This window comes from Ahaetulla prasina, chromosome 2 (assembly GCF_028640845.1).
Source record: "Ahaetulla prasina isolate Xishuangbanna chromosome 2, ASM2864084v1, whole genome shotgun sequence".
NCBI classification, from domain to species: Eukaryota; Metazoa; Chordata; class Lepidosauria; order Squamata; family Colubridae; genus Ahaetulla; species Ahaetulla prasina.
In genome coordinates this window covers 178,939,441-178,965,148 of record NC_080540.1, presented here as the reverse complement: position 1 = coordinate 178,965,148, position 25,708 = coordinate 178,939,441, and the positions used below count along the sequence as shown (strand labels likewise).

Here is a 25,708-nt window from a genome sequence, read left to right as displayed (position 1 = left end):
AGGAAGCGGATCTCCGAGCTGGAGAGGCGGCACCCACCCCCAGCACAGAAAGTCGTGGGAGCGGCGGCAGCAGCAGCAGCGGCGGCGCCATGGTGGATTACAGCGTCTGGGATCACATCGAGGTGTCCGACGATGAAGACGAGACTCACCCCAATATCGACACCCCCAGTCTTTTCCGATGGCGGCACCAAGTAAGGGAACGGAGCTCCCTCCTCCTCCTCCCCCCCCGCCCCTTGCCGCGGGCGTGGGGTTGGGGAATAGGGAAACAGTGGAGAAGATCCCAAAGAGGTCTGGGCGGTTGGAGGGTCTTCTGAAGGATTGGGCCGCGGCGGGGGAAGGGAGGGTTTCGCTGCCTCCCCCGCAGACGACGCGCTATAGGGTGCGGGGCCTTCCTCTCGGCCTCCCGTAGCTTTGGGGCAAGCCCAAACGCCTGGAGGGTGCGGGGAGCGCCACGACGAAGCCGAGCGCTGCTCCCAGTCTTCGCCTGTGAAATTTGCTCTTCGACTGGTTAGCCGAGGAAGGCCTTCCGTTGCTTCCAGAGGCGCCACCCTGCTTCGCTGCTACTGGCGTGCGGGAAGCTCTTTTTTAGAGGAGCTTCTACGGAAGGAGCTTTCTCCGCTTTCCTTTCAGCGACCGCCTTTCCTTGCCACAAGTTCTTCCACCCCACCCCCACTCCAAATCATGCGTAGCTTTTAACTTTCGTTTCAAAAGGGCTCAAGGAGCGAGTGGACCAAATACTGTACCACTTTTTCTCCCCCTCTTACATTTCCCGCGTTCCCCAAAAACAGTCAATTTGTTGCAAGCCGCCTGGAGCAGGTGTCTCCAACCTTGGCAACTTTAAGCCTGACGGACTTCAACTCCCAGAATTCCGGCTGGGGGGTTCTGGGAGTTGAAGTCCGCCAGGCTTAAAGTTGCCAAGGTTGGAGATCCCTGGCCTAGAGTAGCTCTCCCCCCCACCTCCCCGGTGAGATACATTTAACAAATAAACAACATTTTAGATTTTCTGTGAGGAGGAGGAGGATTGTCACCAATCCCTGGGCATCTACTTTATTATATTACCGTTATTAGTTCCATCAGTAGCTTGCTATCATTTCCAGTATATAAAGCCCTAAACAATCATACTTATGTTGCCAATATTCTGCATTATGACCTTTTTGCAGCGGTGGTGAGGTGAATGCTGTAGTTGTGAAGCGAACAAATGGTTTGCTATGGGCCCAGTTTTGGCACTAGCCAGAAGTAAAATGAAGTCACATGACCTCAGGACACTGCAAATGGCCATAAATGCAACCATTTGCCAAGACCCCAAAGTGTAATCATGTGAGGGGGGGAGGTGACAGTCAGAACTTTAAATCCAAGTTGTAAGTACCCCCAAGGCAGGATTCCTATTTTTCCATATGAGAGGGACTATATAGTACTTAGAAATTGTTCAGTAAGTGGCATGTAATGGTACCTTGGTATACAATTGCTTGGAATCTCATCGAATTTGGTATTTGGTGCATTTTGTTCTGGTATTCGTTTGTTTGGTGCTCAATGCACAAGCTAGAACCTGTTGTCGATTGCCCTGTTACTCACTACGTTATTCTTTATAGGAAAAATGTGTTTGGTACTTATTGTTCTTAGTAGCCATTGCAACTCCTGGAACCAATTAACAGTGAGTTAATTGGTTAATCGAGGTAGCACTGTATTTTCACACATAACAAAAAAACCCTTCTAAAAGATAGGTTGAAAAAAAATTAAACAGCAAGAGTAAACAGTTTTCAGATCAACATGATCTCTAAAATGCTTATATCTAGCATAAATTGCATAAACTATTCATAGTCCATGAGCTAAGAAGAGATATAATCTATTCTGATCTTGTATGTAGGCTGTGGCTTAGCCTAAATTGTATTAGGGTATGGAAGGTAAGAACCTGTATTAAAAATCTTATAAGGATGAACTCTAAAAGCCAGTGATTCTGCAAGGTTAAATCATAGAAAATTATGATAAAAAGATGTTGCTTTTCACATAGCAAATACTTTATTTCCTTTATCAGAATGATTCCCATCTCCTGCTGTTGAATTTAGTTTGACTAATAAGTTATAATATTGTTTCTCCTATACCTAGGAATAATAGTCTTCTTATCTTGCAGATAGACAGTGATAACAGATCCTTTAGAAGTAATTGTAATCGTCAACTATTATTCGAGCTTGATCTGACTCCTTTTAATAGAGAGGATCTGTTTCATGTAAGTCGGCGGTGTCAAACTCTAGGTCACCCTGGAAACAGTGAAGGACTGACCCGCAGTGCCTCTGCCAGTGAAAATGGAGCTGGAGAGGGCTGCATGCAGTTCTCCCATGCTCCATTTTCACTGACAGAGGGTTGCAGGAGGCTGTTGCAGCCCCAAACTAAACTTATGAGGGCTCGTTTTCACTGGCAGAGCACTTGGCCCACCACAGATGCCACCAACACAAGTGACATTGAGCTGGCTACGTCCACCCCGCCATGGCCCTCCTGGCCCCCCAAGGTCAAACACAACCCTGATGCGGCCCTTAATGAAATCAAGTTTGATACCCCTGATTTCAGTAGTTGAGTATATTGAGCCATCTTCAGTGGCTTGGTTGGAAAAAAGTATATGAAACTTTAGTTACTAAATGTCATTTCCTTTAGCAGCAGTGACCTCAACTAAATATTTTCTCAGCCTGAGCAATACAACATATAATAAGTTTGTAGATTGGGGGCCATTCCTCTTTACAGAATTGCTTCATTTCATTGATATTTTGCTGCTGTTTTGCACAAAATCTTACTTCAAAACAGATCACAACATTTTTAATAGATTAAGCTCAGAGCTTAGGGTAGGCCTTTCCAAAATATAAAATTTCTTTTATTTAGGCTAACCTGTTATAAATTTAATAGTATTTTTAGGATCATTGTGTTGAAATAATTCATTTAAGCTTCAAACAAGATGGGTTCTTTGATAGACTGCTGTAGAATTTCCCACAACCCAGAATCTATTATTCTGTCAGTGATTTTAAATGTCTCAGGTCTTGGGGACTGCATACTTCCATTGCCATGCTTCTCAGATGGGATTAGATTGTTTTGTTTCAATGTAATGTTTCATTTTCTGCAATTTTAACATTTTTTATCAGTGACAGAAAGTTCCACTTTCATCTTATCTGTTTTTAGAACTTCAGTCCAATAGCAGTTAGATCAGGGGTCTCCAACCTTGGTCCCTCAGCCAGCTTTGCTGGCTGAGGGACTCTGGGAGTTGAAGTCCACAAGTCTTAAAGGGACCAAGGTTGGAGACCCCTGAGTTAGATAATCCCCTGGCAAACCTCAGGAGAGCAGCAGGTTGCATTCTGGAGGACAGTGGTTTCTCATACTTAGTAGTATCTTCCCATACATACATACCACTCTTGTTCAATATTTTTCTTATGATGGATGCATGAGCACTGATATTAGAAAATGCAAGTGCCTAGCCGGTCCTCTATTATTACTGTACTTGAGTTTTTAACCTCCTACAATATGGTGCAGCTTACTGTTGTGGTGACACTTGGTCAATCATTCCTGAAGAGAGTAATAATACTGCATTTTCTCCACCATTGATGATGGCCAAACTCTTTGCAAATGATTTTATTTCTTTCCAACTTGATGAACTTCCACTCCCATTCTTCTTAAAGCTACAAAAATCTCTCTTTAATCTGGAAATAACTCACTTCTAAGAACTGTATTTCAACCCAATAGAGGCAAACTTTCTCTCTCTGTGTGTTTTATGGGGAAGGACTCCTCAAACTTAGACGTAGTTGTCATTTGAGAGATTGGGACATCCAACTCAACTAAAAGAGTTGATTAATCAATGTATTCATATAACATTTTCTTTTTTTATATATAAAAAGTTTTTTACTTTTTATTTTCTTATATACATGTTGTAAATGTACATTCTCTTATCCATACATAATCATACATATTTTTTCTAAAGAAAGCATAAAGATCAAACACTTTAATTCTGTTTGGGGTTGCTCTTCTACCCTTTCTTTTCTTTTGTTTCACAACAAACCTTCTCCTCTTTTCCCTCCCTCCCTCCTCACCTTCCCTCCCTTCTTCCTCCTCCTCTCCTTCCTCTTTCCTACTTCCCCTTTCTTTTCCCCACTCCTTTCTTCTTTCCTTCCTTTCTTACCTTCTCCCCTACTCTTATCCCCTATCCTATCCTCCTCTCCTTCCCCTTTCTTCCATCCCTCTCTCTCCCTCACCTCCTCTATCTTACCTTCTGTTCCTCTCTTCTTTCTTTCTTCTTTGTTGTATAATATTTCCCTTATTTGGTAACCAAGCAACTCCAATTTTCTAATATTATATACTTTCTTTTTTTCCATAACATTTTCTAACAAAGTAGTGAATGTTGGCTTAGTATGTTCAGTGAAGACATGACATATTACACTGTTTTATGTGCTGTTTAACCAGAAGTTCTTTTTCTTTAGTAAAAACTAAGATGGAAGTTCAAGTTGCATTGCAGGATTACAGATAGTTCTTTTCTTTCACTGGTCCAAAAGGAATTTGTCAAATAGCATTTATTAAATGTGTAACTTGCCTTTCCACCAACTGATGGCCATAAATAAAATATAATGAAAATCAACTTGCAACCATTCATTCAGCAACCTTTCAATTAAGGCAGTATTGAATGAAGGCATTTACAACCAGTGCCCAAAGCTATGGTGGATTGCAGTGGCTCCACAGTGGTTAAATTTGGCCACTTGGCAGCCTGCTTGCACTTATATAACCACAGAGGCTGTCGTGTCCCACTCCTCCGCTGACGGCTGGGTCAGGGAAATCCGAATCAGGCTTGCCTCTGCAGCTCTGCCCAAAGTCCTAGCAAAGTCCTCAGAGCAGGCAGGAGACCAGTAAGTGACTTCAGCAAGATAAGTTCGACTTTTGCCTGACTCAGAGACTGCCAGAAAGTAGTTCCTTTATATAGGCCATGGGGTGTGGCTCCATGACTCAGCACTCATTAAGGCCTGCCCCTCCCTTCCTTCTGTTGCCTCCGCCTCTCCAATCTTCTGATGCGAGGGTCACTCCAATCAGCTGTTGTTGGGAGTAAACCCTCCTCAGGCTCACCTGCTGTGGAGGAGGGGGAGGGGTCTAGCTGCTCCATTTGCCTGGGCATGGAGTCAGGGCTGGGGCAGGGAGATGCTCCTTCTTCTGCAGTTTGTGTGGGCATGGAGCCAGGACTGGGGCCGGGAGGCATACATTCCTCAGTGTTCGGGAGCAGGTAAGAAGGCCCCGGCTGCTCTGAGGGCGGGCAAGACACAACAGAGGCGCTTGAACTCCCACCACTCACCTATATCACTCTCATCTATGATCCTTCAGCTTCTTGCATTCCCTGTTGCCTAGCTGACATTCAACATGTTTTTGCTCCTGTTGCTGACCAAGCACACTCAATCTGGTCCTTCACAAAGAAACTACCAGCAGTGTGAGGCTTTCTTCCTGAGATCGTGTATAGTGGTTTCCCCTCAAGACCTAGGGAGATGGCCTCAGGGGGCCAGTAACTGCTTCAAAAGGAGCCAGGGCAGGTACATCTTGTCAATAGCAGAAGCAAGAAGACAGCAAAGGTCAGCTGGGATTACAGAGGACAGAGTGACAAGAGCCTTGGAGTGCAGGATGATAACTATAGTTGGGGTAGCTGAGGTTTCCTAGGAGCTTCAGGTTTCCATGATACAACTGAGGCGCCGCACTGCTAGGGCAGCTGCAGTTTTGTGCTATAGCTCGGAGGCTTCTTATAGCTCGGAGGCTTCAGTATAGCAAGTAGCCCCAGAGCTGTGTGGTTCTAGGACTACTTGCCACAGCACCCAGGGCAGAGAAAGGTACAGGGCAGTCAAACTAAGACATGAGGCATAAAACATAGCTTGAACTAACATCCGATATATTAGTAAGAATAGAATAGAATAGAATTTTATTGGCCAAGTGTGATTGGACACACAAGGAATTTGTCTTGGTGCATATGCTCTCAGTGTACATAAAAGAAAAGATATATTCATCAAGGTACAACATTTACAACACAATTGATGGAGAACAAATTCAATATTTTAGACTGACCCAAGTAGATATCTAGATTTAGTCCCATAAAGATTTCATGACAGAACCTAAAGCTAGCTGGTCTTGCTAGAAAATACATTGCCTTGGTGGGATGTTCTCAAACAGGGGTCCCCTAACCCCTGGGCTGCAACCCACTACCAGGCCATGGCCTGTTTGAAACCGGGCTGTACAAGTGGTTGGCCAGTGCATGTGTATGCAGCTCGACTTGTGTGAACAGCGGGCCAGCACACACATGCACAGCTTGACTTGCACAAGTGATGGGCTGATGCATACGTGCATGTGCCAGGCCACCACTTGCATGAGCCAGTTCCCCTTCCCCCTCACCATTCCACCAAGCCATGAAGGCTGGTCTAAAATTCATATATGGAGTTGTGAAAGACCAGTTCCAAGAAATATCTGGTTTTAGTTATTAAAGATTAATGTGTGTAAACAGTTACTCAATCTAAGAGGGTGATTACCTCTGTGTGTTTGTGTGTGCAAGTGTGTCTGTGTCACATAGTGTTTCTATTTGTCTTCATATTGTGCTACAATTTGTGGACTGGTACATCCATTGTACTTCCATTATACTCACAATATGAATTTCAAAGTAAAGACTTTGGATTTTAGCAAGATCTATTTAAACAACCTGTTTTCTAGGCCCGAGTTGAACGGATGGAACAGTTCCACAAGGAGAAAGAGGAAATGGACAAAGGATCCCGGGATTGCAAACGCAAGTTATCCGAGTGCCAGAAGAAAATAAAAGAACTTGCGTTGACCAACGTAGAGAGTAGCAAAAATGAGCTGCTGAAGTTACAGGCTGAGATGCAGCAACTCAAGAAAGAAGAAAAGAGCTGGGACAATAAGATAGAAGAACTCAGGAAGAAGGAAAAGAACATGCCCTGGAATGTTGACACTCTTAGCAAAGATGGCTTCAGTAAGGTGGGTCTTCTTAGTTAGATTCTTTTTCTGCCTTGTTTCTGAACCTTAAAATGGAACTGAGAGGACTTGGTGTGGCTGTCCTGTAAGCAAAGCTGTATGGATCATACAGCCGTATTGCTTTCTATAATAGTAAAATAAGGATTGCTTTCCAGGGGTCCACATTCCCTAAAATCTAGGGTATATCGATGGGTAATTTCAAAAGTAAGTGTACTATTAAAGCAACAATGATGTTATTTTATGGAAAATGAATGTAGCCATTTTATTAAAAAAGTTCTCCAGCAAAAGATATAGATCAAATGGAAGGATTTTGAAAACAGTCAAAGTTTGCTGAAATTCTTTCGGATTAGTGGGCTGGAGTTTATTTTTTTCTGCTTACAAATTCATTTGTTTTTATAACAAACACAGTCTCTTGTAATTTGATGGAAACAAAAATGAACTGTAGAACAAATAGCTGAAGAAGCCTCAAGAGCAGGAGTGAAATCTAAAAATTTTCCCTACCAGTTCTGTGGGCATGGCTTAATTGGTGGGCGTGGCTTGGTGGTCAGATGACTGGATGGCGTGGCCAATAATAAATAATAAAAATAAAGTATAAAAACAATAAGCGGTATCTAAAACCAACTTTCACACTTTACACACACACATACAGCTTTCTGAGATTTTGTGTGCTTGTGTAGTTAGAGTGAAACACTACAGAAACACACCAAATCTCAGAAAGCTGCACAAATATTTTATTTTATTGTGGACTTCAAATCCCAGAGTTCCTCAGCCAGCAAAACCAGCCAGTTGATCACCGAGGAAATAGATTAGCTAAGCGATTGATTCTGTCTGGCTGAAAATGAAACTGCTTTCGGGCTGGAAAAGTTGCAAATCATTTCTAAAGTTTTGGGTCTCCATGATTTGCAATTGGCGACTTAGTCTTGAAATGGAGAATATTTGGAAAAATAATAGTAGCTGTCCCATTAAAGTCACCAAGAGTGGTTGTCCTGTCAAAATCCAAGAGGGCAAATACAAGATGAATTTGCACCAAGGCAATGTACCAAACAAACAAGTGTACAAGAGAATAGATGGAGAACAAATTCAATATTTTAGACTGACCCAAGTAGATATCTAGATTTAGTCCCATAAAGATTTCATGACAGAACCTAAAGCTAGCTGGTCTTGCTAGAAAATACATTGCCTTGGTGGGATGTTCTCAAACAGGGGTCCCCTAACCCCTGGGCTGCAACCCACTACCAGGCCATGGCCTGTTTGAAACCGGGCTGTACAAGTGGTTGGCCAGTGCATGTGTATGCAGCTCGACTTGTGTGAACAGCGGGCCAGCACACACATGCACAGCTTGACTTGCACAAGTGATGGGCTGATGCATACGTGCATGTGCCAGGCCACCACTTGCATGAGCCAGTTCCCCTTCCCCCTCACCATTCCACCAAGCCATGAAGGCTGGTCTAAAATTCATATATGGAGTTGTGAAAGACCAGTTCCAAGAAATATCTGAAGACCTTAATTAGAAGCTATTAATACTTCCCAGGCTGGAAAAAGAACCATGTGTTCATCAGTAATCAGGTAAGTGCCTTAGAATCTCTACTGTTACTTGTAGAAAACATGTTTTCTATAAGTAAGAGTACAAGTAAGGTTCTGCTGATGAGGAACTCAGGTGAGATCGCCAGAGGAGACTTTAAATTTTTTTTTTTAAAGTTTAAAGTCTGCCGATCTCAGCTGAGGGGCGGGATCCTCAAAGGCTTTTTTTTATTTTTAAAGGCATGTTTCGGCTGAAGCAAAACCGGCTTTTATAAATAAATAAATAAATAAATAAATAAATAAATAAATAAATAAATAAATAAATAAATAAATAAATAAATAAATAAATAAATAAATAAATAAATAAATAAATAAATAAATAAATAAAAAACCTCTGCAGATGGTGCGGCTCAGCAGAGGCAGGGGGGCGGGGCCAGGGATTTTTGCTACCGGTTCTCCGAACCAGCAGCTGCCATCGCTACCGGATTGCGCGAGTCGGTCCGATCCGGGAGTATTTCACCCCAGCTCAAGAGGTTTTCCAAAGAAAAGTTGGCTCTAAATCTAACAAATCAGTAACATGGATTATGGCCGGGAATGTTCATATTACATGGCAACAGTTTGATCAGGGTAGCAGTAGGATATAAGGTTAGCCATTTGCTAAATACTTTATAGCAGGGGTGTCTCGATTTCATTGAGGGACACATCAGAGTTATGTTTTTGTTTTTTTTTTGTTTTTTTGCAAAAAAAATTTATTTTTCCATAATAATTCCCACAATTTGACCAGTGTACAATACAATCACTTATCCAACAATCAGTCCTATACTCAAATTATACTCAGTCAGGGCTGCTCGACTGCCACTCCCCTTTAATCCTTTCTTCCTTCTTTACTCCTCTTTCCTTACCCTTTCCCTTCGGGAGTGTTTGCCGAGCAGTCCCGACATTACACCATTCCAACTTGTTTAATTCTACCATTATTCCTGTACAATGGCAACCAATCAATTTATAGTCTTCCCTTCCCGCCTCCTTCCCCGAGACTTCCCAGAACAGAATACAGGGTATTGTAACTAACAAACATAATCTAAAATATAACATAAAACATATTCCATTTCACACCATCACACTATCAATTCCTTCTTTCTTAAACTAATACATAATAATTCCCACAATTTGACCAGTGTACAATACAATCACTTATCCAACAATCAGTCCTATACTCGAATTATACTCAGTCAGGGCTGCTCGACTGCCACTCCCCTTTAATCCTTTCTTCCTTCTTTACTCCTCTTTCCCACTTCTCACTACCATCCTTTCTAACCCTCTATCTTCTCCTTCTTCTCCTCCTCCTATCCTTTCTTCCTTCTTTACTCCTCTTTCCTTACCCTTTCCCTTCGGGAGTGTTTGCCGAGCAGTCCCGACATTACACCATTCAACTTGTTTAATTCTACCATTATTCCTGTACAATGGCAACCAATCAATTTATAGTCTTCCCTTCCCGCCTCCTTCCCCGAGACTTCCCAGAACAGAATACAGGGTATTGTAACTAACAAACATAATCTAAAATATAACATAAAACATATTCCATTTCACACCATCACACTATCAATTCCTTCTTTCTTAAACTAATACATAATAATTCCCACAATTTGACCAGTGTACAATACAATCACTTATCCAACAATCAGTCCTATACTCAAATTATACTCAGTCAGGGCTGCTCGACTGCCACTCCCCTTTAATCCTTTCTTCCTTCTTTACTCCTCTTTCCTTACCCTTTCCCTTCGGGAGTGTTTGCCGAGCAGTCCCGACATTACACCATTCAACTTGTTTAATTCTACCATTATTCCTGTACAATGGCAACCAATCAATTTATAGTCTTCCCTTCCCGCCTCCTTCCCCGAGACTTCCCAGAACAGAATACAGGGTATTGTAACTAACAAACATAATCTAAAATATAACATAAAACATATTCCATTTCACACCATCACACTATCAATTCCTTCTTTCTTAAACTAATACATAATAATTCCCACAATTTGACCAGTGTACAATACAATCACTTATCCAACAATCAGTCCTATACTCAAATTATACTCAGTCAGGGCTGCTCGACTGCCACTCCCCTTTAATCCTTTCTTCCCTTCTCATCCTTCTTAAACTTCCCCACCACCTTCTCCTCGCTTTCCTACTTCCCTCCTCTTTCCCACTTCTCACTACCATCCTTTCTAACCCTCTATCTTCTCCTTCTTCTCCTCCTCCTATCCTTTCTTCCTTCTTTACTCCTCTTTCCTTACCCTTTCCCTTCGGGAGTGTTTGCCGAGCAGTCCCGACATTACACCATTCAACTTGTTTAATTCTACCATTATTCCTGTACAATGGCAACCAATCAATTTATAGTCTTCCCTTCCCGCCTCCTTCCCCGAGACTTCCCAGAACAGAATACAGGGTATTGTAACTAACAAACATAATCTAAAATATAACATAAAACATATTCCATTTCACACCATCACACTATCAATTCCTTCTTTCTTAAACTAATACATAATAATTCCCACAATTTGACCAGTGTACAATACAATCACTTATCCAACAATCAGTCCTATACTCAAATTATACTCAGTCAGGGCTGCTCGACTGCCACTCCCCTTTAATCCTTTCTTCCTTCTCATCCTTCTTAAACTTCCCCACCACCTTCTCCTCGCTTTCCTACTTCCCTCCTCTTTCCTTACCCTTTCCCTTCGGGAGTGTTTGCCGAGCAGTCCCGACATTACACCATTCAACTTGTTTAATTCTACCATTATTCCTGTACAATGGCAACCAATCAATTTATAGTCTTCCCTTCCCGCCTCCTTCCCCGAGACTTCCCAGAACAGAATACAGGGTATTGTAACTAACAAACATAATCTAAAATATAACATAAAACATATTCCATTTCACACCATCACACTATCAATTCCTTCTTTCTTAAACTAATACATAATAATTCCCACAATTTGACCAGTGTACAATACAATCACTTATCCAACAATCAGTCCTATACTCAAATTATACTCAGTCAGGGCTGCTCGACTGCCACTCCCCTTTAATCCTTTCTTCTCCCTCCTTCTTTCCTACCTACCTACTTTCTTCCTTCTTTACTCCTCTTTCCCACTTCTCACTACCATCCTTTCTAACCCTCTATCTTCTCCTTCTTCTCCTCCTCCTATCCTTTCTTCTCCCTCCCTTCTTTCCTACCTACCTACTTTCTTCCTTCTCATCCTTCTTAAACTTCCCCACCACCTTCTCCTCGCTTTCCTACTTCCCTCCTCTTTCCCACTTCTCACTACCATCCTTTCTAACCCTCTATCTTCTCCTTCTTCTCCTCCTCCTATCCTTTCTTCTCCCTCCTTCTTTCCTACCTACCTACTTTCTTCCTTCTTTACTCCTCTTTCCTTACCCTTTCCTTCGGGAGTGTTTGCCGAGCAGTCCCGACATTACACCATTCAACTTGTTTAATTCTACCATTATTCCTGTACAATGGCAACCAATCAATTTATAGTCTTCCCTTCCCGCCTCCTTCCCCGAGACTTCCCAGAACAGAATACGCAAGTTATCCGAGTGCCAGAAGAAAATAAAAGAACTGTGGAACAAACTTGATCTTCTTTTTCAAAATGTTCTGCATAATCCACCATATTTTAATCCAAAAGGCTTTAACTTTTTTGCAAGTCCACCATATATGATAATAGGTAGCATCCTCACAATCACATCTCCAACATTTTGCTTTCACATTTGGATACATACATGACAGTTTTTTAGGATCTAAATGCCATCTATAAAACATTTTATAAAAATTTTCTCTTAAATTTTGTGCTTGCGTGAATTTAACATTCAGAGTTATGTTTGACCACAGAGGGCCGGGGTGGATGTGGCCAGCCTGATATCACTCATGTTGGAGGATGCCTGTGGTGGCCCGAGTGCTCTGCCAGTGAAGTAATTTTTATTATTATTATATTTATATTTATATTTATATTTATATTTATATTTATATTTATATTTATATTTATATTTATATTTATATTTATATTTATATTTATATTTATATTTATATTTATATTTATATTTATATTTATATTTATATATATATTTATATTTATATTATTTATATTTATATTTATATTTATATTTATATTTATATTTATATTTATATTTATATTTATATTTATATTTATATTTATATAATATGCTCCTAAAGCAGCTGCACTTCACACTTCACATAGCCACAAAAGCTCAAAACCAACTTTCACACTTTACACACACACAACTGACACACACACACAACACAACTGACTCATACACAATGTAAAAGCAGCTGCACTTCACACTTCACATAGCCACAAAAGCTCAAAACCAACTTTCACACTTTACACACACACAACTGACTCATACACAATGTAAAAGCAGCTGCACTTCACACTTCACATAGCCACAAAAGCTCAAAACCAACTTTCACACTTTACACACACACATACAGCTTTCTGAGATTTTGTGCTTGCGTGAATTTAACATTCAGAGTTATGTTTTTGTTTTTGCAAAAAATTTATTTTTCCATAATAATTCCCACAATTTGACCAGTGTACAATACAATCACTTATCCAACAATCAGTCCTATACTCAAATTATACTCAGTCAGGGCTGCTCGACTGCCACTCCCCTTTAATCCTTTCTTCCTTCTTTACTCCTCTTTCCTTACCCTTTCCCTTCGGGAGTGTTTGCCGAGCAGTCCCGACATTACACCATTCAACTTGTTTAATTCTACCATTATTCCTGTACAATGGCAACCAATCAATTTATAGTCTTCCCTTCCCGCCTCCTTCCCCGAGACTTCCCAGAACAGAATACAGGGTATTGTAACTAACAAACATAATCTAAAATATAACATAAAACATATTCCATTTCACACCATCACACTATCAATTCCTTCTTTCTTAAACTAATACATAATAATTCCTAACTTCACTCAAAAACTAATTGATATTTTAATCTGATACTTATTTTGAATATAATCAATCCACTTCCTCCATTCCAATATATATTTTTCTTGTGTACAGTCTTTCAAGTAGGCAGAAATTTTTGCCATTTCTGCTAAATTTGATACTTTACTAATCCATTCTCCAATTGTAGGTAAGTCTTCTTTCTTCCAATATTGTGCAATCAATAATCTTGCAGCAGTTATTAAATTCAGAATCAGTTTTGTCTCTATAACAGTGCAATCTAAGATTATTCCTAATAAAAAGAACTGTGGAACAAACTTGATCTTCTTTTTCAAAATGTTCTGCATAATCCACCATATTTTAATCCAAAAGGCTTTAACTTTTTTGCAAGTCCACCATATATGATAATAGGTAGCATCCTCACAATCACATCTCCAACATTTTGCTTTCACATTTGGATACATACATGACAGTTTTTTAGGATCTAAATGCCATCTATAAAACATTTTATAAAAATTTTCTCTTAAATTTTGTGCTTGCGTGAATTTAACATTCAGAGTTATGTTTGACCTCAGAGGGCCGGGGTGGATGTGGCCAGCCTGATATCACTCATGTTGGAGGATGCCTGTGGTGGCCCGAGTGCTCTGCCAGTGAAGTAATTTTTATTATTATTATTATATTTATATTTATATAATATGCTCCTAGAAGCACGAAGCTGTAAACACCAGCCTGAAGATGATGACTTCGTCAAAAAGTCGCTAAGACACTTCCAATTTTATGCGGGAGAAAACCCGAATAACCAAAGACCTACATACAAACACCCGCGAAAACCTCAGAAAACATATATATGTAGGTCTTTGGTTATTCGGGTTTTCTCCCATGTAAAATTGGAAGTGTCTTGGCAACGTTTCGACGAAATCTCATTCGTCATCTTCAGGCTGGTGTTTTCAGCTTCGTGCTTCTAGGAGCAATGTGTGATCGCAGCTGTTTCTTGTACAATTCACCATGGAAACAGAAGCTAACAATCAGCTTCCCTTCCTGGATGTCTTAGTCTACAGGAAATCTTATGGCTCCCTAGGATACACCATCTACCAGAAGAAAACACACACAAACCGCTATCTGCACGCACTCTCACACTGTCAGGCTACCCCCGACGGCAAATAGGAAAGAACACACACCATCGCCCATCACAGATCAACTTCGTAGGAAAGACACTCATCTCCAGAACAAAAGGCTTAGCTGACAAACAACACCTAAAAACCGAACTACACACTCTCACTAACGTACTTATATCCAATAGATTCCAAAGAAATAAGATTACCAAACTAATCCAAAAGAACCCCCACTAAAATCCAAGAGAGAGAACAAGAAAACGGCAAAGCCCTCCTCCCATATATAAAAGGCACCAAAGACAGAATCAGCAAGATCCTCCACAAACACAACATCAAGACAGCGTTCTGCACAAACTGAAAAATATCCACCATCCTAAGAAACCCCAAAGACAAAATTGAGTTAGAAAATCAAGGAGTATATGAAATCCCATGCACCGCCTGCACCGCCACATACATTGGACAAACCAACAGAAGAATAAGTGCACGCATTGAAGAACACAAGAACTCATTCAAAAAAGAGAACCAACTTCTTCCCTGGTCCAACACCTTAAAGCCACAGGACACTATATTGACTTTAAATGGAGCCAGGGCAGGTACATCTTGTCAATAGCAGAAGCAAGAAGACAGCAAAGGTCAGCTGGGATTACAGAGGACAGAGTGACAAGAGCCTTGGAGTGCAGGATGATAACTATAGTTGGGGTAGCTGAGGTTTCCTAGGAGCTTCAGGTTTCCATGATACAACTGAGGCGCCGCACTGCTAGGGCAGCTGCAGTTTTGTGCTATAGCTCGGAGGCTTCTTATAGCTCGGAGGCTTCAGTATAGCAAGTAGCCCCAGAGCTGTGTGGTTCTAGGACTACTTGCCACAGCACCCAGGGCAGAGAAAGGTACAGGGCAGTCAAACTAAGACATGAGGCATAAAACATAGCTTGAACTAACATCCGATATATTAGTAAGAATAGAATAGAATAGAATTTTATTGGCCAAGTGTGATTGGACACACAAGGAATTTGTCTTGGTGCATATGCTCTCAGTGTACATAAAAGAAAAGATATATTCATCAAGGTACAACATTTACAACACAATTGATGATCAATATATCAATATAAATCATAAGGATTGCCAGCAACAAGTTATAGTCATACAGTCATAAGTGGAAAGAGATTGGTGATGGGAACTATGAAACGATTAATAGTAGTGCAGATTCAGTAAATAGTCTGACAGTGTTGATGGAATTATTTGTTTAGCAGAGTAATGGCCTTCGGGGAAAAACTGTTCTTGTGTCTAGTTGTTCTGGTGTGCAGTGCTCTATAGCGTCGTTTTGAGGGTAGGAGTTGAAACAGTTTATGTCCAGGATGCGAGGGACACATACTTTTGGCCAGCCTTGCCTTATCAACTTTCATCATATCCTTACCACAGAAATGATAAAAACAATTACTCCCTGTTCAATTGAATTTTCTGAAGACCTTAATTAGAAGCTATTAATACTTCCCAGGCTGGAAAAGTTGCAAATCATTTCTAAAGTTTTGGGTCTCCATGATTTGCAATTGGCGACTTAGTCTTGAAATGGAGAATATTTGGAAAAATAATAGTAGCTGTCCCATTAAAGTCACCAAGAGTGGTTGTCCTGTCAAAATCCAAGAGGGCAAATACAAGATGAATTTGCACCAAGGCAATGTACCAAACAAACAAGTGTACAAGAGAATAGATGGAGAACAAATTCAATATTTTAGACTGACCCAAGTAGATATCTAGATTTAGTCCCATAAAGATTTCATGACAGAACCTAAAGCTAGCTGGTCTTGCTAGAAAATACATTGCCTTGGTGGGATGTTCTCAAACAGGGGTCCCCTAACCCCTGGGCTGCAACCCACTACCAGGCCATGGCCTGTTTGAAACCGGGCTGTACAAGTGGTTGGCCAGTGCATGTGTATGCAGCTCGACTTGTGTGAACAGCGGGCCAGCACACACATGCACAGCTTGACTTGCACAAGTGATGGGCTGATGCATACGTGCATGTGCCAGGCCACCACTTGCATGAGCCAGTTCCCCTTCCCCCTCACCATTCCACCAAGCCATGAAGGCTGGTCTAAAATTCATATATGGAGTTGTGAAAGACCAGTTCCAAGAAATATCTGGTTTTAGTTATTAAAGATTAATGTGTGTAAACAGTTACTCAATCTAAGAGGGTGATTACCTCTGTGTGTTTGTGTGTGCAAGTGTGTCTGTGTCACATAGTGTTTCTATTTGTCTTCATATTGTGCTACAATTTGTGGACTGGTACATCCATTGTACTTCCATTATACTCACAATATGAATTTCAAAGTAAAGACTTTGGATTTTAGCAAGATCTATTTAAACAACCTGTTTTCTAGGCCCGAGTTGAACGGATGGAACAGTTCCACAAGGAGAAAGAGGAAATGGACAAAGGATCCCGGGATTGCAAACGCAAGTTATCCGAGTGCCAGAAGAAAATAAAAGAACTTGCGTTGACCAACGTAGAGAGTAGCAAAAATGAGCTGCTGAAGTTACAGGCTGAGATGCAGCAACTCAAGAAAGAAGAAAAGAGCTGGGACAATAAGATAGAAGAACTCAGGAAGAAGGAAAAGAACATGCCCTGGAATGTTGACACTCTTAGCAAAGATGGCTTCAGTAAGGTGGGTCTTCTTAGTTAGATTCTTTTTCTGCCTTGTTTCTGAACCTTAAAATGGAACTGAGAGGACTTGGTGTGGCTGTCCTGTAAGCAAAGCTGTATGGATCATACAGCCGTATTGCTTTCTATAATAGTAAAATAAGGATTGCTTTCCAGGGGTCCACATTCCCTAAAATCTAGGGTATATCGATGGGTAATTTCAAAAGTAAGTGTACTATTAAAGCAACAATGATGTTATTTTATGGAAAATGAATGTAGCCATTTTATTAAAAAAGTTCTCCAGCAAAAGATATAGATCAAATGGAAGGATTTTGAAAACAGTCAAAGTTTGCTGAAATTCTTTCGGATTAGTGGGCTGGAGTTTATTTTTTTCTGCTTACAAATTCATTTGTTTTTATAACAAACACAGTCTCTTGTAATTTGATGGAAACAAAAATGAACTGTAGAACAAATAGCTGAAGAAGCCTCAAGAGCAGGAGTGAAATCTAAAAATTTTCCCTACCAGTTCTGTGGGCATGGCTTAATTGGTGGGCGTGGCTTGGTGGTCAGATGACTGGATGGCCGTGGCCAATAATAAATAATAAAAATAAAGTATAAAAAACAATAAGCGGTATCTAAAACCAACTTTCACACTTTACACACACACAACACAACACAACTGACTCATACACAATGTAAAAGCAGCTGCACTTCACACTTCACATAGCCACAAAAAGCTCAAAAACCAACTTTCACACTTTACACACACACAACTGACACACACACACACACACAATGCCACATACAGCTTTCTGAGATTTTGTGTGCTTGTGTAGTTAGAGTGAAACACTACAGAAACACACCAAATCTCAGAAAGCTGCACAAATATTTTATTTTATTTTATTTTATTGTGGACTTCAAATCCCAGAGTTCCTCAGCCAGCAAAACCAGCCAGTTGATCACCGAGGAAATAGATTAGCTAAGCGATTGATTCTGTCTGGCTGAAAATGAAACTGCTTTCGGGCTGGAAAAAGAACCATGTGTTCATCAGTAATCAGGTAAGTGCCTTAGAATCTCTACTGTTACTTGTAGAAAACATGTTTTCTATAAGTAAGAGTACAAGTAAGGTTCTGCTGATGAGGAACTCAGGTGAGATCGCCAGAGGAGACTTTAAATTTTTTTTTTAAAGTTTAAAGTCTGCCGATCTCAGCTGAGGGGCGGGATCCTCAAAGGCTTTTTTTTATTTTTAAAGGCATGTTTCGGCTGAAGCAAAACCGGCTTTTATAAATAAATAAATAAAAAAAACCTCTGCAGATGGTGCGGCTCAGCAGAGGCAGGGGGGCGGGGCCAGGGATTTTTGCTACCGGTTCTCCGAACCAGCAGCTGCCATCGCTACCGGATTGCGCGAGTCGGTCCGATCCGGGAGTATTTCACCCCAGCTCAAGAGGTTTTCCAAAGAAAAGTTGGCTCTAAATCTAACAAATCAGTAACATGGATTATGGCCGGGAATGTTCATATTACATGGCAACAGTTTGATCAGGGTAGCAGTAGGATATAAGGTTAGCCATTTGCTAAATACTTTATAGCAGGGGTGTCTCGATTTCATTGAGGGACACATCAGAGTTATGTTTTTGTTTTTTTTTTGTTTTTTTGCAAAAAAAATTTATTTTTCCATAATAATTCCCACAATTTGACCAGTGTACAATACAATCACTTATCCAACAATCAGTCCTATACTCAAATTATACTCAGTCAGGGCTGCTCGACTGCCACTCCCCCCTTTAATCCTTTCTTCCCTTCTCATCCTTCTTAAACTTCCCCCACCACCTTCTCCTCGCTTTCCTACTTCCCCTCCTCTTTCCCACTTCTCACTACCATCCTTTCTAACCCTCTATCTTCTCCTTCTTCTCCTCCTCCTATCCTTTCTTCTCCCTCCCTTCTTTCCTACCTACCTACTTTCTTCCTTCTTTACTCCTCTTTCCTTACCCTTTCCCTTCGGGAGTGTTTGCCGAGCAGTCCCGACATTACACCATTCCAACTTGTTTAATTCTACCATTATTCCTGTACAATGGCAACCAATCAATTTATAGTCTTCCCTTCCCGCCTCCTTCCCCGAGACTTCCCAGAACAGAATACAGGGTATTGTAACTAACAAACATAATCTAAAATATAACATAAAACATATTCCATTTCACACCATCACACTATCAATTCCCTTCTTTCTTAAACTAATACATAATAATTCCTAACTTCACTCAAAAACTAATTGATATTTTTTAATCTGATACTTATTTTGAATATAATCAATCCACTTCCTCCATTCCAATATATATTTTTCTTGTGTACAGTCTTTCAAGTAGGCAGAAATTTTTGCCATTTCTGCTAAATTTGATACTTTACTAATCCATTCTCCAATTGTAGGTAAGTCTTCTTTCTTCCAATATTGTGCAATCAATAATCTTGCAGCAGTTATTAAATTCAGAATCAGTTTTGTCTCTATAACAGTGCAATCTAAGATTATTCCTAATAAAAAGAACTGTGGAACAAACTTGATCTTCTTTTTCAAAATGTTCTGCATAATCCACCATATTTTAATCCAAAAGGCTTTAACTTTTTTGCAAGTCCACCATATATGATAATAGGTAGCATCCTCACAATCACATCTCCAACATTTTGCTTTCACATTTGGATACATACATGACAGTTTTTTAGGATCTAAATGCCATCTATAAAACATTTTATAAAAATTTTCTCTTAAATTTTGTGCTTGCGTGAATTTAACATTCAGAGTTATGTTTGACCTCAGAGGGCCGGGGTGGATGTGGCCAGCCTGATATCACTCATGTTGGAGGATGCCTGTGGTGGCCCGAGTGCTCTGCCAGTGAAGTAATTTTTATTATTATTATTATATTTATATTTATATAATATGCTCCTAGAAGCACGAGCTGTAAACACCAGCCTGAAGATGATGACTTGTCAAAAAGTCGCTAAGACACTTCCAATTTTATGCGGGAGAAAACCCGAATAACCAAAGACCTACATACAAACACCCGCGAAAACCTCAGAAAACATATATATGTAGGTCTTTGGTTATTCGGGTTTTCTCCCATGTAAAATTGGAAGTGTCTTGGCAACGTTTCGACGAAATCTCATTCGTCATCTTCAGGCTGGTGTTTTCAGCTTCGTGCTTCTAGGAGCAATGTGTGATCGCAGCTGTTTCTTGTACAATTCACCATGGAAACAGAAGCTAACAATCAGCTTCCCTTCCTGGATGTCTTAGTCTACAGGAAATCTTATGGCTCCCTAGGATACACCATCTACCAGAAGAAAACACACACAAACCGCTATCTGCACGCACTCTCACACTGTCAGGCTACCCCCGACGGCAAATAGGAAAGAACACACACCATCGCCCATCACAGATCAACTTCGTAGGAAAGACACTCATCTCCAGAACAAAAGGCTTAGCTGACAAACAACACCTAAAAACCGAACTACACACTCTCACTAACGTACTTATATCCAATAGATTCCAAAGAAATAAGATTACCAAACTAATCCATAAAGAAACCCCCATTAAAATCCAAGAGAGAGAACAAGAAAACGGCAAAGCCCTCCTCCCATATATAAAAGGCACCAAAGACAGAATCAGCAAGATCCTCCACAAACACAACATCAAGACAGCGTTCTGCACAAACCGAAAAATATCCAGCATCCTAAGAAACCCCAAAGACAAAATTGAGTTAGAAAATCAAGGAGTATATGAAATCCCATGCACCGCCTGCACCACCACATACATTGGACAACCAACAGAAGAATAAGTGCACGCATTGAAGAACATAAGAACTCAGTCAGAAAAGAGGAACCAACTTCTTCCCTGGTCCAACACCTTAAAGCCACAGGACATAAAATTGACTTTAAAAAGACCAGAACTATCAGAGAAGCCATCGAGATAGAAAAACCACACAGCATGAATAAACGAGATGATACCTCCCGCCTACCAGCCATTTGGAAACCCACCCTTATCGACAAACGAGTCCCTAACATGAGGAATGACGCCAGACCCACACTCACGAGGGCCACATAGGATGTCACCACCTCACATCCACGCGGAAAGCAGACTCAAACCCACACCGATGATGAAGCACGACCACGGACCAGAAGCCAGACCGCAGCTGCATCATTAGCCATTTCAAACCCCTCCAATCCATACATGCAGCAGACTGGCACCCACCATGGAGATGTGGCACGACCATGAACGCGAAGCCAAACAACAGCAATGCAGCTCACCAACTCAAATCTCCCTGCAACTCAGACTAACCTGAGTACAACCAAGCCCCCCACCCAAACAGAACACACCCCCATCCAATCAGAGCACAGTCAACCCCACCATCCAATCAGAGCACAGCCAAGCCCCCACCCAATCAGAACACAGCCAAACTCCCAACCAATCAGTTCAAACCCCCACTAGCAGTTAAAAGGAAGAAACAGCTGCGATCACACATTGCTGCTAGAAGCATGAAGCTGAAAACACCAGCCTGAAGATGACGAATGAGACTTTGTCGAAACGTCACCAAGACACTTCCAATTTTACGTGGGAGAAAACCCGAATAACCAAAGACCTACATACAAACACCCGCGAAAACTTCAGAAAACATATATATACATATATATATATATATATACACACACATACATATATACATACACACACATATACACACACACATATATATCATATGCTTCCCAGTTAAACAGTTGTGTCATTAACATGACTTCCTTTATTATTGTAGAGTGTCTTCAATGTCAAAACTGAACAAGATGAGGAATCTGAAGAACAAAAAGAGAAGAAGCACAAAACATTTGTAGAAAAATATGAGAAACAAATCAAGCACTTCGGTAAATCCAAAATTATCTTTTCCAAAAATATATTTGGGTTGTGGTCTATAGGGATGTTTATATACACCAGCAAAGAAGCCTGTAGGAGAAAAATGCAGTAGTCATTTTTTTTCCTGGATTACAATCTTGTCTAAGAGCATTTGGAACATATGTATTCAATTGTACTTGGTTGGGGAAAAAAAGCAATACACATTTTTGGGGGGGAAATACACATTTTGCAGAAAAAGGTTTTGCAAATTAGACAACCTAATATATTCAGACTGCATTGAACAATTAAAGGGAATAAACTGAATCAGATATTCCAGTCAGGGAGATGACATCTACCCTTAAAAGCGAAATACAATCATAACACAATAACCACTGTAGGATTTGGTTGTACACGACATAGGTTTATGGATCATGCCAAGATTAAGAGAATTGTCTTATTCTTAGGAAAAAAGTTATTGAAGCTCATGATGCTGGAAAGGGCTCCAAAACCTATGCCAGAGACTTTTGCCTCCATCAGTCCACAGTCAGGCACATAGTGTAAAAATGAGAAAATATAACATCATTGTTACTTACTGGAACATACAAGCCACTCAAATCCATTCAGCAACACTGTGAGCAGCTTACAATCCCTTCTACAGTATAATAAAATGAAATAATACTATAAAATAACAAAAAATGCTTGCTCTTTAAATGGTGTTATTGTTTCTTTGAATGTTTCTGTTCATATGGTATTCGTTCCTGCTTATTTAGTTGCGGATAAATAGATATGTAAAGAATGTACTTAGGGTTGTTTGCCCATTTTCTTAACCTCTGCTTGCTATAACAAACAGCCCTAAGTGCACCCTTCCCCATCTAGCTCAGAGAATACCAAGAACCATATAAGCTACATATATTCTCCACTATTGCATGTCACATTTTGGTATAAGCTCTGGCTGGGAAAATAATTTTCTTTTTAGGATGTGGAAAGAATTTGCTTTGACATTGCTATTTTTCTGTTCTAAAGGAATGTTGCGGCACTGGGATGATAGTCAGAAATACCTGTCTGATAATGCACATCTTGTTTGTGAAGAGACAGCCAATTATTTGGTCATCTGGTGTATTGATTTGGAAGTAGAAGAGGTGAGTATGAAGCCTATGGAACTTGTCCAGGAATTTTGGATGATAATGATAGGCTTTGTCTATCAAACTTGACAAACGGATCTGGATCACTGAAGTGTACGAAAGGCAATTTGTTCTTCTAGTGCCAGAGGATTCTCTCTGGGCACCAGATAATTTTTATGTAGTGGCTACAAAATTCTATGAAATTACTTATTACTTACTTATATGAATCAATAGCTTTTATGACTTACTGTTTCAAAATAAATTAGGAAGAAACACTGAAAATCTTGGTTACTGAAAGGCAAGCTTTTAACATCCTTGACCTAATCTGTTCTTTAACTTGTGTCCAAATAGCACACTTAATATTATTTGGATAACATTAATTGCCAGCATTCCTTTTTCTTGAATCTGTGACTATTGTTTATAGTTACCTAATGACTAGTGCACTGTACATTAAAAATCTGATTCTGCTTCAAAAGATTAGCTTCCCCTGGCAGTAGAATTATTTCAATTTTCAGTTTGTGTCTGGTAGTATAGTAATTGAACCTTGCTGAGTCACTTGTTGCTACCTGGCAGCCAGATTACATGCCCAGAAGAAAATGTTTGCTTCATAGATGTTCTCACTGATTTGTTGAAGTTACAAACTGACAAATGAAAATAGTTTGGTGCTAAAAATTAGAAGGAAACATAACCAAGAAGACAATATGCCATGAGTTTGATAATCAAAAATTTTGGATTGGCTGATGTCCTTTGCCTGGAGTCTAAAAGGAGAGAGATTTGAAACTATTTTGTTGTAGTTACTTAATAATGTTTTACTCTAACTGGAATGAAATCTAGGACTATCTTCCAGTGTGGGTGACATAATTCCCTTTCCATTCCTACATATAGTGTCAAAATTTACTTTAGAAGATTAGATCTTTTGGAGCAGATTTTAGGTGCTGATAATACAGGAGGCTGCCGTTGCACTGTAAGAATGGATTTTACCTGAGTTCTTAGAGCAGTGAATAAGAAGAGAAAACGCTAAAAATTCAAAACCATGAACATTTCAGGGAGAATTAACTCTATTTAAAAACAGAATAGAGTTAAAATGTGTTTACCAACAGCATAAGGGTGAAGATATGGCCAATATTGATTGCTTTGAAATGCTTTTCTGTTGTCATGTTCCTAACAATTTTAGTCGTAACGTAGTGTAAATATGATTATATGCTAGGCTAATACAAATCTGATTTTTAAGATTATAGATGTTTTTAAATACCAATCTTATAAATAAAATGAGAAACAAAGATCTTTCCTTTTCCTGAAGTCAATTCTATGATGCTTGGACATCCTTCTAAAAAATCATAGAATGCCACCCACAAATATTTTTGTTATACTTGTATATCTTATAAGCTGCCTAGAACAACTCATTTGGGAAAAATATATAAATGTACATTTGTTCTGAATCATTAAAACTGAAATATATCTTCGTTATTTTTCTCAGAAACATGCCCTGATGCAACAGGTAGCCCATCAGACCATAGTGATGCAGTTCATTCTAGAGCTGTCTAAGAGCCTGAAGGTTGACCCTAGAGCTTGCTTCAGACAATTTTTTGCTAAAATCAAGGTGAGTTTTACGCAGGTGAGAGAAAGCATACTGTCATAAATGCAAAGGGAATAAAGAAGAACCAAACATCCTTTCTTTCATAGCAAAACCTTGCTCACAGGAAGTCTTTTGATTATGGAAGTCCAAAAGTCTTATTGTTCAATATGTGCAGTCTTGCTGAAATGAATCACCTGTTCTTTTTCTAATCTCCATTCAGACAGCTGACCAGCAGTACATGGAAGGTTTTAATGATGAACTGGAATCCTTCAAGGTCCGAGTACAGGAGCGGGCTAAGGCACGCATTGAAAGAGCTATGAAAGAATATGAAGAAGAAGAGCGGCAGAAACGGCTGGGGCCAGGGGGCCTTGATCCAGTAGAAGTGTATGAATCTCTCCCACAAGTGAGTAATGCAAGGAAACTTTTGCATCTTTCAGAATTACATGATCCTTTTGTTTCACCATGTGTTTATATCTGCATATTTGAGTAACTAACAAATATAAAACATTTAGAACAAATTGCTTTATCTTTTGCTTTAGCTGCTGTGATATGAAATAAAAATATAATTTGTGTTGCAGTTGCAAAACGGTGGTTTTCATTTACTCATATACCTGGGGCAAAGTTAGTTCCATGTCATTGTTAAAATTGGGTGCTTTTTTTTTTTGGAGCACTCTTCATCATTTTAAAATGAAACTAAAATAGCGATTACAAGTGCACAACCTACAATAAAAGCAAAAATAGTACAGAAATAGATAAAAAGCAATAACACGAAGATAAGTATCTTGGGAGAATGAAAATACGTTTGTCTGATATATGAAGCTAATAAAAAGGCCCTCCCAGCTGAATGGGAGGAACTTTCCACTGAATAGGCCCATTCTCAGGTAGTCTTTATTGTACTCCACCATGAGAGGGCACCTGAAACAGGATTTCTAGGGAT

At 39.9% G+C, this 25,708-nt stretch overlaps 1 protein-coding gene across 2 annotated transcripts; it reads left to right on the top strand.

The window, feature by feature from the left end:
- CDC37 (cell division cycle 37, HSP90 cochaperone) lies at positions 1-25,276 on the top strand. 2 transcript variants are annotated; one of them, XM_058166094.1, is made up of 6 exons: positions 1-191; positions 6,700-6,981; positions 22,001-22,106; positions 23,098-23,213; positions 24,673-24,795; positions 24,992-25,276. In XM_058166094.1, the coding sequence occupies exons 1-6, from the start codon at positions 90-92 to the stop codon at positions 25,259-25,261; spliced, it is 999 nt and encodes a 332-aa protein (XP_058022077.1). In that variant the 5' UTR covers positions 1-89; the 3' UTR covers positions 25,262-25,276. The 2 variants fall into 2 exon arrangements, with proteins under 2 accessions (XP_058022077.1, XP_058022076.1); XM_058166093.1 differs by lacking the exons at positions 1-191; positions 6,700-6,981 and adding an exon at positions 16,920-17,232.
- The last annotated feature ends 432 nt before the right edge of the window (positions 25,277-25,708 follow it).